The following is a 20084-nucleotide window of genomic DNA, read 5'->3' as shown; positions in this document are numbered from 1 at the left end:
CTGGGGACAGGGACCCCTTCTCACGTGGGGACAGGGACCCCCACCACCCCTGGGGACAGGGACCCATTCTCACCTGGGGGCAGTAACTTCATCTGCCCTGGAGAAAAGGACCTAATCTCTTCTGGGGACTGGGACCCCATCCTACCTATGGACAGTCCCCCAATGGGGCACCTAAAAAAATAAAATAAAATAAAAACTACTGATACCAGTGGTGGAACTACAGGGCTCACAAAGGTCATACCTGTGACCACGCCCTGGAGTTCCACCGCCAGACTCGGAGGGAAGGGCCCTGGCTGGGGTTCAGGGGGGCCCTTCATGGTTTCTTGCATCGGGGCCCTGAAGGTTCTAGTTACGCCACTGCATGACGCTGTAGAGTGCCGTGGTAATTCATTGATTCTTCCTGTCAGTGTATCTGCTTGCCTGTATTTGCTTATGGCACACAGATAGACTGACAGGTCTTCAGGAGACCTGCATGGCACCAGCAATCTGTTGATCGCTGGTGAAATGCTTTACAGGTGCAAAAAAAAAAATGCAAATTTTTTTACTGGCACTAAGATGTGCATTATTTTGTTTTAAAAAGTGAACTTATCCTTTAACCCTTTTGCTGCCACTGGCATGTAAGCAGGTGCAACTTGGTCTCCATTCAGTAGGTGGTGCTGTGCCTCGAGTCTATACTAATAGAGTGGGATACTTAGAGGAGAATATTTCCTTAAGAGATCCTGTAGTTGCCACAGAGGTTGCAGCTGTCTGATTGGACCTAGGAGGTGAGCAAGCCAGGATCTGGTGCCAGATTTAGCAGGTATGGATCAAGCTGAAGCTTAGTCAGTAAACAAACCAAAAGGTCACTAATAGTGGTTGCAGGTTGGGATCAGGCCGAAGTGTAGTTGAAGAACAAATCAAATGGTAGCGAAGATAAGCACAACTTCTGGTATGCAAGGAGCAAGATATCAGCTGGAGAGAGCACAGTAATCTGGCAAACAGGAAGTGGAGAGATATGGCTTAAATCAGGAAGTTCATGGGAGGAGCCAGGAGGTGAGCAAGCCAGGATCCAGTGACAGATGTTAGCAGGAAAGGATTAAGTGGAAGAGTAGTCAGTAAACAAGCCAAAAGGTCAGTAACAAGTGGTTGCAAATCAAATGGTAGCAAAGATGAGGACGCTATATAAGACATATTCCTGTGCTATAAAACCAACACAAATAAAGTCAAATAAAAAAATAGAACTGCCGTAAACACCAAAAAACAAAATCCAAGGCTATCTATGTGACACCTCCATCCTCACAAGCCTCTGACCTTACTGCTGTAAGGTTACGTGTCACATGACTTTCCCTGATGAAGTCACGTGACACCTGATGATGCGCGTCAGGATAGTGCAGCAGAAAAAACAGAAGTGACGTAAGAGGTACGAGCTCGCCGCTCGTTTAGTATATGCCTTGCTTTTACAAGGCATATACTAGGCCTTTCCTGGCCTGCCAGGCTGCTTGCTCGGATAAGGGTCTGGTATGGATTTTGGGGGAGACCCGCGCCATTTTTTTTTCACATTTTGGCATGGAGTTACTTTTAAAATCCATACCAGACCCGAAAGGGCCTGGTATGGATTTTGGGGGGACCCCACTCAGTTATTTTTTTTTTAATTTGGCGTGGAGTTCCCCTTAATATCCATACCAGAACCGAAGAGGGGGGGGGGGGGGTGAACCCACGTCAATTTTTGCATTGATTTTTATCTATATTGCCGGGACAGCCACAAGCAATTTTAAATAAAAATTTTCCTTTAGAAATGTAATTTTGCTGCTTGAACTGTAAAAACACAATCAGACAGATGTGCCTCTCTACTGGTAGACTAAGGGGACCCCCAAGGCATGATATTTAAAGGAATATTTCATTTTTATCGTTTCACTTTAGGTATTATTAAAACCACAGTACCCGGGTCCCCATACACTTTTTATGGCAATAACTTGCATATAAAAACTTTAACATGAACACTTGATTTTTCACGTTCATGCCCCACAGAATTTAACGGTGTTCGCACAAATTTTTTGTCTGTTTGCTTGTTCTGGTGTGAACCAAACTGGACTTAATATCATATTAGGAAGCAGTTTTACGTGCTGATATGAAATCATCTTACATTCATTCATTACATAATTATAATAATTTCTCACTTCTTAACCACTTTCAGACCGGACCATTTTGCTGGTCAATGACCAGAGGTCTTTTTACAATTTGGCACTGCGCTGCTTTAACTGGTAATTGCGCGGTCATGCAATGTTGTACCCAAACAAAATTTGCGTCCTTTTTTTCCCACAAATAGAGCTTTCTTTTAAAGGTATTTGACTGACTCTGCGGTTTTTATTTTTTGCGATATAAACGTAAAAAGACCGCAAATTTTGAAAAAAAATGATATTTTCTAATTTTTGTTATTAGAAAAATCCAATAAACTCAATTTTAGTCATACATTTAGGCCAAAATGTATTCAGCCACATGTCTTTGGTAAAAAAAAAAGTCAATAACTGTATATTTATTGGTTTGCGCAAAAGTTGTCACATCTACAAACTAAGGTACGTTTTCTGGAATTTACGCAGCTTTTAGTTTATGGCTGCCTATCTCATTTCTTGAGGTGCTAAAATGGCAGGGCAGTACAAAACCCCCCCAAATGACCCCATTTTGGAAAGTAGACCCCCTAAGGAAATTGATAAGAGGCATGTTGAGCCCATTGAATATTTTATTTTTTTGCCTCAAGCGATTGAAAATTTTTTTTTTTTTTTTTACACAAAGTTGTCACTAAATGATATATTGCTCACACATGCTATGGGCATATGTGAAATGACACCCCAAAATAAATTCTGCTGCTTCTCCTGAGTACGGGGATACCACATATGTGGGACTTTTTGTGAGCCTAGCCGCGTACGGGGCCCCGAAAACCAAGAACCGCCTTCAGGCTTTCTAAGGGCGTAAATTTTTGAGTTCACTTCTCACTACCTATTACAGTTTTGAAGGCCATAAAATGCCAAGATGGCACAAAACCCCCACAAATGACCCCATTTTAGAAAGTAGACACCCCAAGCTATTTGCTGAGAGGCATGTTGAGTCCATGGAATATTTTATATTTTGCCACAAGTTGCGGGAAAATTACAAACTTATTTATTTATTTATTTTTTTCACAAAGTTGTCACTAAATTATATATTGCTCACACATGCTATGGGCATATGTGAAATGACACCCCAAAATAAATTCTGCTGCTTCTCCTGAGTACGGGGATACCACATATGTGGGACTTTTTGGGAGCCTAGCCGCGTACGGGGCCCCGAAAACCAAGCACCGCCTTCAGGCTTTCTAAGGGCGTTACAGTTTTGAAGGCCATAAAATGGCAAGATGGCACAAACCCCCCCAAATAACCCCATTTTGGAAAGTAGACACCCCTAAATTTAGGGGTACACTAGTGAGACTAGGTAATAAATGACGGGTGCCCTGAAACTATAAAAAAAATAACTAACCAACCAGCGTCACCTGTAACAGTTATATGGTGATCACTGGTGAAAGAGTTAACTAGGGGGCAATCAGGGGGCTTTATGCGGTAGTATATGGGGGTCCCTGGCGCTATAAAAAGCTGCGGCGAACCTAAATACCTACCTGCCTAACTAGCGTCACTTGTGACACTAATACAGCGATCAGAAAAACGATCGCTTATTAGGCTGGGTTCCCACTGGAGCGATGCGGGAACGCCACGAATCCGCGGCGGGTTCCCGCATCGCATGCCTCCCGGCGGCAGTTCACACTGCCCTATGCGAACTGCTGGGAGTGTCAGTGAAATGTTAATGACACCCCCAGATCAGTTCGCATATCGCAGTGCGATCTGCAAACTCGGATCGCACGGTGTGAACACCCATGCGATCCGATTCTGCTGCGGACCAAAAAAAGGGTCCCGTGCGAATTTGCGGCGGGTGCGACGCAAATTCAGCCATACTATCTGTATGGCTGAACTCGAATCGCACAGAGATCAGATGTGATTTGCACTGCAGTGCGGTGCGAATCACATCCGTTCTCATAAACCGCTGCAATGTGAACCCAGCCTGTGATTTGCACTGCAGTGCGGTGCGAATCACATCCGTTTTTTTTAAACCGCTGCAATGTGAACCCAGCCTTAGTGACACTGGCGACGGGGGGTGATCACGGGGTTAAACCTTTATTGGGGGGGTTAGGGGGGTACATTAGAACTAAAGGGGGCTAACCCTAACTGCCCTAACAGTTATTACAGTCACAAATGACACCAATGCAAAAAATAAAAATAAAAAATGCAATTGGTGTCACTGTGACTGGGGGGGCAGGGGTAATTGGGGGGGTGATCGGGGGGTGAAGGGGGGGGTGTGAGTGTGCCTGGCATGTTCTACTGTGTAGTGTCGTGTTGGTGCAACTCACCGATCCTCTCTCCTCGGTGCCGGAATGAAAAATACCGACACGGAGGAGAGATTACATCACTTCCTCTGCCTGTGTTTACATTACAGGAGAGGAAGTGATGTCACGGAGCATTTCCATTCGCCGGGAGCGATCGCGAGGGGGTGGCCATGAATGAATGGCCGCCCCCTCATCCCGGATCGCTCCCGAACAAATACCGACCGCTCGGGCCCCCCACCCGCGGGAAGGCAGGGACGTATATATACGCCCATATGCCTGCCCGTGCCATTCTGTCGACGTATATCGTCGTGCGGCGGTCGGCAAGTGGTTAAGTAAGGCACTGCTGATGTAACCAGGGGCTCAGAGATGCACCCAGGGAAGGGTACATCACTTGTGCCTCAAACCTCAGATAATGTGCACTGTCACATGTCCCATGAGGCAGACTCAGAGTTCCATACAGAAATCCAGGAAGGTTGATGGATTCATCTGCCTTTAGTGCAAATGCCCACAGAGAGAAGAATGGGGAGAAAAGAAAAAAGAAAATATGCAAAGAATAAAAAGCTGACAATTATCACTAAATATCTGTTTTTAGAGTAAAGGTGCCTTTGTTGTGATGTTTAATATAAGGGTGAAGTTCCTCTCTAAGAGCGATTTCCCTTTACTTCCTCTCCTGCTGACAATATTGTCACAAGAACAGGAAGTGAAGGGAAATCTTCTAATGGAGTTCACAGTCAGCATTAATGTCCCAAAATAATCCTATAAATGTTTCAAATGTTCACCAGAGTAACAGTGCAAATAGAATCTTTGGAAAGTTCACCGTATTTATATATGGAAAAAGTGCATCTTAACATTCTTCATCTTGTGCTCTCTGCATGGCGTCCCAATAAAGTTTAATTTCCTGTGGTCGGACTTGATGTGACGTCACAAGGTTCCGATAAGTACACACAGAGAATTGAGGCTTTGATGCAAAAAACACTGGATTTTCGTGAAGTTCCCGCAATGTGATATTTAGTTTCTTCAGACACATCCCTACGTATACATCCTCCAGTTTAAAGAATGGTATAGAGGGAGATATGCTGTAGATCTTTTGAGCAACATCTACAGAGAACACATAGCCTGTACCTGAACAAAATGGGGGGTATCTATCACCATTGTACTCATTTTCACTTATGTACCACTTGCTGTTTTTATCACGTATAGGGCCGTCGTTTGGCTTTAGAACCCCTGTGAAAAGATTTAAAGTCTGGTTTTTACGCATGAGTAGTTCAACAAGGTAAAACGTATTGACAAACATGTCCGAGTCTGTCTTCATGACGTAGTGAGTCTGAGGGCAATAGTGAGTAATCCATTCCATGCCCATTAATGTTTTATAAGTCAAGTTATAATATGTGTCTATGAAGTCTTTTTGGATGATGTCTTTGTAGGTGTTAAGTTCTTCTGAAAAAAGTAAATCTTTCTCAGCACTAGGAGAGGGATCGGTGCCAAGAAGAAAAAAGGTCACCACCCGTTTTCCACGGATGAGTTGCTCCTGCCCCCATGTTTTTCTGATGGCCATACGCACTGTCTTCTGGTCGTGTGCCGAGGTCACCAGCAGAACCAAGAACGGAGAGTTTTGTTTGCAGTAGGCTTCAGGCAACTTTATGGAGGGATTCCTTTTAAAGCTTTCATTGTAAATAAAGTATGAGAACATGCTTAAACACGGAAGTACTATGAATACCACAGCGATCATCTTTTTGTGATCCATCTGACAGAGAAGGAGAAATGTCAATAAGTTTTGCATCAATAATATTACAATAAAGGTTGAATCTATCTTTAGCTTTAGATAGAGTGGTTAAAGGTTAAGGGTACTATGAAACTCACTGTTTGGTTTTATCTTGATTTTTTTTTTATGATGAAATAAATTGCACTGTAATTATTTGGTGTGATGTTTGTCTCCTTTAACCCTTTTGCTGCCACCAACATGTAAGCAGATGCAACGTGGCCTCCATTCAGTATATGGTGCTGGCCAATGGAGTGGGATCTTTAATGTAGAATTTTTCCTTCAGAGATCCTGTAGTTGTCACAGAGGTTGCAGCCCAGGAGGTGAGCAAGCCAGGATTTAGTGACAGATATAGCAGGTAGGGACCAAGCAAAAGCCTAGTCAGTAAACAAGCCAAAAGTCAGTAACAAGTGGTTGCAGGTTGGGATCTGGCGAAAGTGTAGTCCAGGAAAAATAAAATGGTAGCGAAGATAAGGACAACTGCAGGTATGCAAGGAGCAAGATATCATCTGGAGAGAGCACAGCAATCTGGCAAACGGGAAGTACAGAGACATGACTTAACTCAGGTAGTTCATTGGAGGAGCCAGGGAGGTGAGCAAGCCAGGATCCAGTGACCAGATACAGCAGGTTGGGGTTAAGCAGAAGCATAGTCAGTAAACAAGCCAAAGGTCTGTAACAAGTGGTTGCAAATTGGGATCAGGCAGAAGCGTAGCCAAGGAACAAATCAAATGGTAGTGAAGATCAGGACAACTGCTAGTATGCAAGGAGCAAGATATCGATTGGAGAGACAGTAACCTGGCAAACAGGAAGTGCAGAGACATAGCTTAAATCATTTAATGGGAGGAAACAGGAGGTGAGCAAGCCCGGATCTGGTGACTGATGGAGCAGGTTGAGATCAACCAAAAGTGTAGTCAGTAAACAAATCAAGGTTCGGTATCAAGTGACTACAAATTGGCATGAGAAAAAAAAAAAATGTAGTTGAGGAACGAATCAAATGGTAGCGAAGATAAGGACAACTACGGGTATGCAAGAAGCAAGATATCAGCTGGAGAGGGCACTGTAATCTGACAAACAAGTGCAGACACATGGCTTAAAACAGTAAGTTCATGGGAGGAGTAAAGAGCATATATAAAACAGTCCAAATATTTTAAAACAAAAATAAAATGAACCCAGAATTATAGATTTTATTTAAAAGGATCATCGGAGGAATAAGCGTTCAGAGTTCAGCGCTTACAAAAACAAGATACAAGGCAAGACTGTCTAAGGGACCAGACAGAGATTTGTCCAGCATCTCAGGTGGCACAGCAAGAAGAGCATACCACTGAGGTCTTGGGTACAGCGTGTGGGACAGCCCACTCGGGAGATATAAGGAGACGCCGGGGACCACATCAGCGCCATTCCTTTCCCCGCAACACTGTTGAAGGCTTCACAGTGAGGTTGCTGCTTTATGGGGGGCTAGTCTTTGGCTGCAATTTACTTGGAATGCCACTTGTTTGTGCAAATACATTTGAGACCTTTGTCCAGCAAGTATTTTTTGGCCCTCGATTTTGGTTTTGCTTTGCTTCACCTTAGGTGCCCCCTCCCCTATGGGGATCGGGGGATCTCTGGTGAGGCAGTCATTTACCATAAATCCAGACCGTATTTTCAGCGATATATTCCTTTTGTGTTTTTTCTTTTTTCTTTTTGCAGCCTAGACATTTTTGAGCCTCCTTTTTTCCGGTGTTTGTGTGCCCCTATGGGATTTTATCCAGCGGTCCTGTAGAAAAGCTTTGTGCGGCAGACTTTTATGATAATCATTGATTTTGATGGAATGCTTTCTCCAATAATTTAGCTGCTATGTAAGTTGGGCATTTTTATATTTGTTTCAATGTCCACATGATATTTAATTTGGATTCTAAATGACATTTGTACTCTATACTTTCAGAAATGGTATTAGTGCCTAAAGAAGAATACAATTTATTTACATTTCGAAACGCATTGGATACTCCCACTACCCACCATCATCTGCAACTTGTATGTATGGTAGTGGGGTGATTCCACTTTTAGATAATCATTGCACAATATTATGATACATGTACATGTGTTTTCTTTGTTCCGTTTCCCAATTGGGGACCTCTGTTTTTATTATGTTGATGTTTTTGTATCAATAAAATTCGTTGAATATGTATTTTTAAATTGCCTTGAAAATCCAGTTTTAGGAGGTATCCACAATTTTTATACTGAGGGCTTAGGTTTGAATCTGGAAGTTGGCGGTTCTCCCCTCCTTCCAAGATGGCCCCTGGATGTTTAGAAGCAGGTTTCTGAGAAAACGTGGAACTATTTTGTCAATCTGGGAGCATGAACAATCTCCTCAGGTTCCCAAGACTTTTCCTCTGACCCATATCCTTCCAATTGAACCAGATATTATAATTTGTTCCTAAAGATTATGGAATCAAGAATTATTTCAATCAAAAAAAATACATATACATATATATATATATATATATATATATATATATATATATAATTTCACCCTGTACCTGGTGGAGTTGGTAGAAGAATTTTTCCAAAAAAAAGGATTTTCATGAAATGGTGTAAATAGTGATATATTAAAGCGGAGGTCCACCCTAAAGTGGACCTTCCGCTCATTGGAATCCTTCCCCCCTCCGGCGCCACAATTGGCACCTTTCAGGGGGGAGGATGGTGCAGGTACCTGTACAGTACAGGTATCTGCACCCACTTCCAGGATAGCTCTCTGCGGAAAGGGGCATAGATTACGCCCCTTTCCGAAAGTCCCCCGCTGCCTGCTAGGAAACACACAGATCCCAGAGGCAGCGGGTCCATCCTCATTGCGCAGCGCGACTCACGAATGCACAGTAGGGAACCGGGAAATGAAGCCGAAAGGCTCCACTTCCTGATTCCCATACCCAAGATGGCGGCGGTAGCACCCGAGAGACGATCGAGAGATCGGCTTCGGGTGCCGACATCGAGGGTGCGCTGGACAGGTAAGTGTCACTATTTTAAAAGTCAGCAGCTGCAGTATTTGTAGCTGCTGGCTTTAAAGAAAAAAAAAAAAAAAAAAACGCGGACTCCCAGCAGACTCCCTCTTTAAAAACAGGGCGAATCTTCATACTGTCAGGAAGTTTTAAAATAGAAGTAGGGGATTTGAAAAAAATAAAACAATCATACTTACCTAAATGGCGGCAGCACTGTTTCTAGCTGTAGCTGTCCCCCCCGCCACCTCCAATAGTGAGAGCTGAGAGATCAAACACCGCTCAGTCATCACTCAGCTCTCAGGTTTCAGCCTGGACATAGCAGTTATTGTCAATCACGAGCTCTTTGCTCTGCCCCTCCAGCTCTCACTGAAACGTGCTGGGCTGTACAGAGGAGGGGAGCAGTTGGATCGGGATCTCGGGAGCTTGCTGAGAGGTTGAGCCAACTGCCGGTCCAGGCTTCTTGCCAGATCCTGACCATACCTTCGGGATCTTTTCAGAGCCTGGACCGGGTCTGTGACCACCGTCGGCTAAAAACGGGTCACAGAAGTGTAGGACTAATTGCACTCCTGTGATCCAGTGTAGAAGTATAACCAAAAAAAGCTTTGTTCTCTAAAGTGTGAGTCTGTATCCGGCCAGCCCTGATTGGCGCTGAGCCAGTCACAAGACTAAAAAAAAAAAAAAAAAAAAAAAAAAGGGAAAAAAGAAATTCAAATTAGATTCTAAATAACTTTTACAGCTCTCAATAAATATTCATTGAACATGTGCATTAACATGGCATAAGCAGAGTCAAAGATGACCGACACTACTTTTCATTTTGTTCAGATGCATCCAACACTTTTTTTTTTTTAACTTTTCAAAAATTAGCAATTACATTTGATATATTTAGTACTGATTTATATTAAAACTAAGCATTTTGGGGAGTCTTAGTGAATGTAATTAATCAGCATACTATATCCCCCCCGAGGAGGAGGACCCCAGAAGAAGAGGAAGATCAGGGATGCTCTGTGCAAAACCCTTGCACAGACCAGGTGACTACGACATGTTTGTTTTAGAAAAATACTTTTACAATTGCTTTAAGAAAAAAAAAAAAAAAAAAGGAAGGGTTTTGGTAAGTAAAGTTTTCTTTCAAATTGTTAAAAGTTAACTCCAGTCTAACCAGTCATCCTGATGATAACTGACAAAACCTCAAAGACCATTTGACTGAGATTGAAAATCTGAGTAAGCTGGGCAAAAGCTTTTTCAAAATTGCTAAGTAAACTGTACTCATCTGTCAGGCACAACATCATCAGTAATTCCATATAGTTTAAAAAATCATCAACTACGCAGTTTGCTCAGCAGTGGGTACACCCTTAACTAGTATTACATGAGCCATCTTAGTGAGACGGTCGAAGACTACCAAGATAGTGTTAATCTCTTTCAAGGGAGGAGGATCGACCATGAAGTCAACAGGAATTGACTACCATGGTCTTGATGGAACAGAATGTTAAAGTAACCCCAAATGAGAAGATCCAGGTGTCTTATTGTGTGCACAGATCAGACACCTTTCTCGTAACCAGACCACCAAAAGGAACGCAATCAAAGTTTTGCTATCTTAGAAACCCCAAAATGCCCAGCAAGTTAAAGCAGTATTCAACTCAAAACAAACATTATCTTGTAGCTTACAAATTCTGTGATGTGATGGCTGCAAGTTTCCTTTTTTAGGCTTTTATTTTAATTTACAAATCAAGCCAGCAAGTCTGTTTTTCACAGCACATACTCTCCAGCATAACATATCCATTTATGAATGAGACAAACAACTTAAGAGCAAATCACTTAACACTGGCAGGGGTGATTAAAATGATAAGCTTGTATCTATTCACACAAAACCTTTATCCCAAAAGGCAATACATTGTGTGCTGTAACCGATTATAAACTGTGAGCTGGAGTATTCCTCCTGTGGTCATTCCTCCGGAGCCGAGTCTCTCTAATACATGAGGTGTGGTACTGGCCAGATCACCAAGTGAAAATAGGGGCCGGGGGGGGGGAGCCAATGAAAAGAAAACTGATGCAGCCAACACATGTAATGATTGGTAAGCTGCGATATATTGCACTTTGGTTTGGGTTTAAGAACGCTTTAAGAGTCATGTACCAACTGAGGGCTTCTACCCAACCGATTCAGGTACGTGGAGGTGATGTGCTTGAGTCTAAAAGCCATTCTTGTAAACAAGGTAAATGTTTTTGGGAGGATAAAAAGACAATTCTCATACCCCTCTGAGGAAGCTCAACAATGTCTTGGAGCTCGTGGTTCCTAGAAAGTTCTTTTGAGGCAGGGTTTTACATTCAGAGTTGTTTTCCGGGAAAAGCCCAGACAACATCCTCGATAAAGCGTTGGCCTTACTATCCCTTGACCCAGGTTTGGTATGAAATAACACAATTAAACCTAAAAAAGAATAGGGTCTAACATGCTTGTCTAGAAGATAATCTTGTAGCAGAACAAATTAATTATGCATTTTTATGATCAGTGAGAGCGTGGTTACCAGATGATTGGCCGCTTTCAGCAAATGTTTCCACTCAAAGTGCTTTTTAATTGCCAGCAGCTCCTTATTTCCAATGTCATTTTTTTTTCAGCTGAAGGCATTAAATAAGCACAAAGATTAAGCTGCATCTTTTCTACTATTTGGTGAGAAAGGATATCCCCCAAGGCAGAATCCACAGCATCAACTTCCACGACAAAAGCTGTGTATTTGGTGCAATTACCTTGGAGAAATACCTTATGAATCCTCTGTAAAAGTTGGCAAATACAACAAATTGCTGTATTTCTTTAATGTTCTTGGGGGCGTGGCAAGCCACCATTGCTTTTATCTTCTCAGGATTCTTGCCCACTCCTGGAGAAAAAGTATTTTCCGTGAACTGGATCTGGGTTTGTTCAAACACACATATCTCCAGTTTGATGCAAACTTTTTTCTTTCTTAATCTTTGAAAGACAGTGGAAACATGCTTGCAAGGCTCCACCAGGTTATGAGAAAAGATGAAAATATCATCCAGTTGCAAAGTGGTCCAACAGAGCTCACAAAATATCTACGACGAAGTGTTGAAAAGTTGTGGGAGCATTACAAAGGCCAAAAGGCAAAACCAAAGACTCAAAATACCCATATCTGATTCTAAAGGCAGTTTTCCATCCATATCCAGGATGAATAGAGACAAGGTTCTATGCCCTGTAAATCTGACTTTGGCAGAACAAAGTCTTTCCAGTATTTCACAGATTAAGGGAAGTGGATAATGTTTGTTACTAGCAAATTTAAATCTCTGTAATTGATGCACAGAAGCAAGGTGGGGTCTTTTTTTCAACAAAGAATAGTTACAGCCCATGCTTCCCTGTTAATGGAGGGATTATGGGTAGAAAAATCAAGGAATTTATAGAATGATAGGACATTTGAGTGACGTAATCAGCTGAAAGCTGATTGTCTCATGATGGTTGGCCTCAAACCGGAGTTCAAAAGGAACCATTTCATGGGTAACAGGCCCTGAAGGTAAAGTTGAACTATCAACCATCTCAGTATCAATAGGGGTCAGTTTATTTCTCATAATGTCCCCCCCCAGCCCTGGAGACCTGCATAGAAGAGCAAGGGATTTCATGGCCTTCAGTGATAAGATTAATAGGGATGACAAAATAAGATAGTAGAAAATTTACTTTATTTTCTTCATGAATTAGTCAGGAGATAGACTTGGAAATGTTTTTTTGTTCTGGCACTATAAAGTCAGTCGAAAAACAATTGTTCTTTTAACGTTGTTGGGACAATTAACTGCATAAATGCCCACAGTCCCCACAATATAGACAGAAGTTCTCTGAACATCTTCTCTTCTTCTTTTTATAGCATTAATCTGCATAGGTTTGGGAGTGTTGGAATCCAGAAAAAAACAAAAAAAACTTTTGGATCCTTCTGAACTATTTGACTAGCAGAGAAACACATGCCACCATTATTACCAAACATCCCCAGTCTCTCCTTCCTCTTTTCTGCAAGTCTCTAATCAGTTCTGATACATACTGTAAATAGATAAAAACCTCATCTTTTATCTGTTCAGATAGCTTTTGGCAGAACCGACTTTTGTGCTGCTTACGAGAAAAATTAAGAAGAAAGGATTGAAGAGAGGAGGATACCACATCCCAGAATTCTATATAGAGGACAAAAGAAGGGGCAAAAACGGGTTGGAAAACGCCAACCCCGGGATTTGTAACGGTATCAGATCAACAAAGTATGCAATCAACCATTAATTGCAAAAATATTTTTATTATTATTCAGTCAACATCCATCAAAGATGTGCAAAACAAACAATATACAGTCATAAAAATCAATGGTGAGGTTGGATTAGGTGTAGATCATCTCCAAAATTACCCCACATTGATGCATAAAAACAAAAACGCTATGCTGCAATTATTCAACATGTTTCGCTCGCAACTCGAGCTTCATCGGGAATTGGCGCAACAGCAGATCATAGCTAATAGAGTAAGAAAAACAACAAACATATTAAATTCATGAAAAGTATATCACAAAATATATTATAGTAAGCATTTACAAAACACACATATTTTTGCAGAATGAATATACAGAGGAAAAAGTAATAAAAAAAAATGTATTTATATATATATATATATATATATATATATCTATATATATCTCAATAAATGTGAAATATGTCCAAACATAAATTGCCTATTACAGGATACATTAGTCAACATGTCTAACATAACACATATTGATAACTATGTCATTTAATTTAATCTTACCAATTGCATCAGAGTTGCCGCAGGTCTATGCATAGATTTGCCGTTAATAATGAGTAATTAAGGAACTGAAAAGAAGGTGCAATCAATGCACCTGCTGACCAGTAACTGCACAGGCTGGGTAGTGACGCATCAACCAAAAATCAGGTCTGTAGAGAGGAACATTAAACTTTATATAAGCATAATAAATAAGTCATAGTGATGTTTGTATTAGGATAAAAAACCTGTAGTAGGTATACAGGAGATCTGAGCATAATGTTACCTGGATGGTTGAATCAATAGGATTGCAGACTGGTTACAAATGACCAGTATAGGGAAATGCCAGCAATGTTGCCAGATGGCTTATTGAAATAAACGCTGTAATAAACGGGTAAAATGAATACTATCAGTTGAGAAAGGTGGATATAGTCAGTTAGATAAGATGAATGTAATAAACAGGAAAAGGCAATGATAAATTCATCAAGGGTAGTTATAAGAAAATAAAGTGTATAGGTTAAAGCCTACATACCGATCAGTATGTGTACAGAGACACCTGTTGTGGAGTAGCCTGTTCAGCAGTTCATCCTCCAATTGCCAACAGGCAACTGACTGGGGGATGAGATTATAAGTCCTCTCCAGCCGGGCGGCGTCTGACATTACCGCCAGGCTGTGGGCGGATTCAAAAAAGGAAACACTTTCACTTGTCATCACATCTAGCTTCCATCTTTAGTTTGGTCAATGCCCTAACCGTGAATGAATTGAATAGGGGATGCCTGAGAATCAACCCACACAGCGTCACAAGACAGCGGGCGGCATCAGCAACCACAGCGGGACCCCTAACAAGATGCAAACGCAAAGCTCCACAAAAGAGGAAACACTTTAACTTATCATCAAATCTAGCTTCCATATCTTACTGCGCATGCGCGGCCGACGCCGATCGCGTCAACGGCCGCCACGCGGCCATCTTTAGTTTGGTAGATGCCCTAACTGTGAATGAATTGAATAGGGGATGCCTGGGAATCAACCCACACAGTGTCGCAAGACAGCGGGCGGCATCAACCACAGCGGGACCCCAAACAAGATACAAACAAAGATACACAGAGAAAAGGGCAAAATCAACAACATACTCTGTTTACATACATGGATGTCAATTTACATGAGATGAACTGGATGGTTAAAATGTCACTGATAACAGCGAACTCCCATCTGTGTACTCAGTTAAATTCGATCCTTCGGATGATAATTCACTTATAGTGGCGAATCCATTCCAGAATAATGAAGGAAAAGATTATGTAAATGCAAGTGAACATTGTTTTCCAAATGAAAGGGGGGGACAAAATGGTCATATAACTGATTGATTAGCAGAAAAAAAACCGGAAAAGTCCCCTGGACGCCCATACAGACCGATAGATTAAGGGGGAAGCGCTACAATTTCCAGTTCCTGCGCATAAGCCAAAAATAGATGGAATAATGACAAGTTTGCAAAAAGTTAACAATTACTAAAGACCAGGAAGACTCTGATGCTCATGGCAAAAAAAAAAAAAAAAAAAAAAAGAAGGGGGGAAAAACAATTTAAAGAAATGGCTTAAAACTGAACACCTCGTTCAAGCCCGGTGATTCAGTTGCTTTAAGGTCAAAAATCCAACAGGCCTCTCGCTGTAATAAAATTTGATCAAAGTCGCCCCCTCTATCCCCTGGGGCTATGTGTTCTAATGCAAAAAAATGCATTAAGCTGTCAAAGTTATGAAAAAGACCAAAGTGACGACTAATAGGGGTTTCCATCTTCTTAGACCGGATCAGGGACACATGGTCCCTGATGCAGTGAAAGAACGACGTTTTGTTTTCCCCACATAAAAAGAGTCACAATGACAGATCATAATGTATACAATTCCTATCGATTGGCAATTTACCGAAAATGTGGGTTTATAGACACGCTTGTTCGGTAACTCTGCGGCAAATCTGATGCAATTGGTAAGATTAAATTAAATGACATAGTTATCAATATGTGTTATGTTAGACATGTTGACTACTGTATTTTTTGATTACTTTTTCCTCTGTATATTCATTCTGCAAAATATGTGTGTTTTGTAAATGCCTACTATAATATATTTTGTGATATACTTTTCATGAATTTAATATGTTGTTTTTCTTACTCTATTAGCTATGATCTGCTGCTGCGCCAATTCCCGATGAAGCTCGAGTTACGAGCGAAACATGTTGAATAATCGCAGCATAGCGTTTTTGTTTTTATGCATCAATGTGGGGTAATTTTGGAGATGATCTACACCTAATCCAGCCTCACCATTGATTTTTATGACTGTATATTGTTTGTTTTGCACATCTTTGATGGATGTTGACTGAATAATAAAAATATTTTTGCAATTGTTGATGATAGTTGATTCCATACTTTGTTGATCTGATACCGTTAAAAATCCCGGGGTTGTTGTTTTCCAACCCGTTTTTGCCCCTTCTTTTGTCCTTTTGTGCTGCTTAGTTCCAAGTGATATATGAGATCCAACATCGGAAATCAGCAACAGAGCATCTACCTTGCTACAAACGATGCAACTTTGCTTCGGCAGTAGGGCAGCAGGTGGGATTATTAACAATTTGATTTATTGCAGCCACAGAAGTCTCAGAATTATTCAGAGTTGCACGGTCTTATTTTACATAAGGGGGCCCAAACTAAGGCTTCCTCAGTCAGGAGGTTGATAACAAACAATACCTCCTTTTTCTCAGAAATATATGCAACATTGGTTAAGGAAACCCCTGTTATGGCGGTGGTGTCCATTGAACCGAAGTCAAAGAAGCATACATGCGCTAGTATCATCTCGGGAAGGTAAATCCAGCAATTGTTTCTTTAGTGCATGGATTTCCTGCTGTTGCTTTTTCACCATATTTTCCAATTTTTCTCATTAGGTAACCCATGCAGCTTTGAAATGTGTTTCCTGAAAGTCACAGCTTGTGCTATAGTGGCCTCCAGATTATTCTGTCACAGTCAGAGGTCAGGCTCAGAGATCAATGGCTATAGCAGTAGAGTTGTTCACACCAACCAGCAGGATAAGTACACAAACAGGTGACCCTGATGGATGACTCAGGCTCACCCAAGGCATGGGCACTAAGCACTAGCTAGTCTTCACCAAACTCCTGATGGTGGAGAGGAGTTTCACCAAAAACAGGATACAAGGCAAGGTTGTTCAAGGGATTAGACAGGGCACGGTCCAGTATCTCAAGGGGAACAGTGAGAAGAGCTACATCCAGACACCACAGAGGTCCTAGGTTCAGATCCAGACCCTGACAGACTTGATCCAAAATATGTTTCAGAGTGGGGTTGTTCGAGAAAAGTCAGAGCCTGTGGCCTGTCCCCATAGTCCTAATCTGGAATAAAGATGGCAGTCTACGCTACGTGGACTAGCAGAAGCTAAATGCATATACTCACCGAGAGGTTTACCCCGGCCACAGGTGGAAGAATCTCTTGTGGTCTTAGGACAGGCAGGTTATTTTTCAACCTTGGATTTGTGTAGTGGCTACTGGCAAGTGCTTGTGAGAGAGAAGAATCAAGACAAGGCTACTTTTATTACTTCTCTAGGACTGCAGAAGTTTATATATATGCCCTTCAGCCTGACTATACTAAATTTATCTGGATGACATTATCATCTTTTCAAAGACTTTTGAGGGTCATATTAAGCACCTTGATTGAGTTTTTACTCTTAGCCCTTGTACACACGGTCGGAGAATCTGTCGGAATGTGTCCTATCGGACCGCGTTGTCGGATAATCCGACTGTGTGTGGTATGCATCGGACTGATTCCGTCGGAATATCCGTCGGACCCAATTTTCCAACTTGTTGGAAATATTTCCCGACCAACTGGGCCGATCGGACCAAGTGCCCAGATCAAATTCCTACATCAAAGCTATTGGCTACTAGCCTGAATGTAGTCCCATCGTAAACAAATTACGTCATCACGTTCTGAAAGATCGGATTTTTCAACAACTTTGTCCGACCGTGTGTAAGCAACAGTTTCGGACAAGATCCGACGGGCAAAATCCGACGGATTTGGTTGTCGAAATCTCCGACCGTGTGTACAAGGGCTTAGACACAGTATGGACTAAAGCTGAAGCCAAAAAAATTTTATCTGATGAAAAGCCAGATAGAGTACTTTAGCCATGTAGTGGAGGCTAGAGGGGCATCTTTGGATCTGACCAAGATATAAGTGGTGCGAGACTGGGTCATGCCCAAAACTGTGACTGAACTTAGTTTTTTCCTGGGGCTGGTACTTTACTACTGACATTTTATTATTAAATTTGTTCAGACTGTGTCCCCTCTTACATAGCTACTGTGTGGACAGCCTACTCACCAGAAGGGCAAGTCTTCTCCTTCCATCCAGGACAAAGATTGTCTGACTACGGCCCCCTGGTTGGTGTATGCTAACTATACAAACCTTTTTGTGGTTTACACTTATGGCAATTTTCAGGGCCTAAACACTGTGCTTGCTCAAAAACAAGATGAAGTTGAGCGTGTTATTGTTTATGCCAGCCATAGTCTACAGCATACAGAACACACTAGAACTAGAACCGTTGGATTTGTTCTGGGCCATAACTTAAACATTTGCCATATACGTTACAGGAGGGCAGGTGGAAATCTACATCGACTTCTGGCTTATCTAGAATCGGCCAAACTGGGAGCCCTAGAGCAATGGTGGGTGGCTTGGTTAGCCAGTTATAAGATCAATTATAAGCCAGGAAGGTTACACAGCAAAGGAGATGCTCGGTCTTGCTACCCTGTAGAGCAACTGCACAGCAATGTAGACCAGTGTCTAGAAGAATTTGAAGTGGCTCCTATACAATAAGAACAAGATTGAATTGTATTGGTAGATCAAACTACCCACCCCCCCATCAAAGGCAGTTGAAATGGGCCACTCTACAACGAAAAGACTCTGACATAGCATAATTTGGAGGTTCCTTTCCAGAAATAAAAACCCTCCAATCGAGAGGGTCTTTGACTTTTCACAGAAGTGAAACAGTTAATCCAGAAGTGGGGCCACTTGAAAATACAGGAAACATTGTTGTACTGGTATGCTTGAATTCCCTCCAAGAAACTCCACATATACCAAATAGTCATCCCTCAGTCAGCTGCTTTGGAGTTTTGACAGCTTCTGCATGCCTCTATAGGGCACTTTGGTGTGATTTTTCTACTGCCCAGGATTGACAGATAGGGTGCAACAGGCTTGTCGAGAATGTCAGAGATATGCCCTACACAAGTTGCCCACAGAACAGACCACTCCTTCAGCGATTTCAACGTCTGAATCCTTATAACTTCTGCCATAGTGGTTCTGACTTGTGATCAGACTGCAGTCACCATGGCAAAGTTGTTTTGAGCTCATGTTGTGCATGGTCCCAATTTCTTAAAACTGTGCAAGATAAATGGGATCTGCAAATAACCCTGTATCACCCTCGGGGGGATGGCGCTTGTGAGCATTTCAGTACTGCACTAATTAGTATGCTGAGGACCTTGAAGCAGGAACATTGGGATCAGTGGCACCAGCATCTGGGAGAAGTAGTTTGGGCCTACAACCATACAGTACACAAGGCTACTGGTAATAAACCTTTCTTCCTGATGTTCGGGTCTAGTGGCCAACTACTCGTCAACTTGTTGTTGAAGACTCTTTGAAACACCCAATGACTAGGTTCAAAAGCAGTGGAGTCATTTGAAAACAGTCGAAAAAGGTGGTTTTGGAATGTCATCAGGACTTAGCTGATAAAGCTGCTTTTAAACTGGTACCCTTAAGGCGAGGGGACAGGGTACTAGCCAAAAACTCAAAAATATGAAAGTGGCAACAAGTTGGAACCCAGGTGGGAGACATACCAGGTAAAAAAGCAACCTTGAAAAAACCCTGTGCCAAAAGAAGATAGGTATAGAAAAGTACCACTACATAGAACCTCAGATATAGCGTCTGAAAGGAATATTAACTACAATTAAGGAAATTGTTTTATTACATAATTAATACAATAAGCCAAATTCATAAAATCGTTGATCCTTCACCAAACACCATCCATAGACAACGTCGTCTGGGGACAGACAGGACAAACAGCCACATACCACAGTCCCCAGGATTTTTGATTTTAAAATTTTGCATTTGCCTCCTTTATTCCTATATCCATATCAGGACTGTGGGGCTCTTTTTGAAGTGCATTTATATGGTTTCCATTGCAGATGCATCTGTAG

General features: G+C 41.8%; 2 protein-coding genes across 9 annotated transcripts in view; both read right to left on the bottom strand.

The window, feature by feature from the left end:
* The window catches only part of LOC143981780 (beta-1,3-galactosyltransferase 5-like), a 214169-nt gene that overhangs the window by 3937 nt on the left and 190148 nt on the right, over positions 1-20084 (bottom strand). For all 8 annotated transcript variants that reach the window (XM_077479878.1, XM_077479875.1, XM_077479874.1 and 5 more), the window contains one exon: positions 5205-6131. In XM_077479878.1, the coding sequence (XP_077336004.1) occupies positions 5232-6131 (900 nt within the window). In that variant the 3' untranslated portion in view covers positions 5205-5231. The remainder of the gene's footprint in view (positions 1-5204; positions 6132-20084) is intronic.
* The window catches only part of LOC143981781 (beta-1,3-galactosyltransferase 5-like), a 35663-nt gene that overhangs the window by 13802 nt on the left and 1777 nt on the right, over positions 1-20084 (bottom strand). The window lies entirely within an intron of this gene.

This window comes from Lithobates pipiens, unplaced genomic scaffold (assembly GCF_037356315.1).
Source record: "Lithobates pipiens isolate NorthernLeopardFrog02 unplaced genomic scaffold, aLitPip1_a1.2 Scaffold_16, whole genome shotgun sequence".
NCBI lineage: Eukaryota > Metazoa > Chordata > Amphibia > Anura > Ranidae > Lithobates > Lithobates pipiens.
Note: the sequence above shows the minus strand (reverse complement) of the source record. Positions and strands in the feature narration are given on the sequence as shown.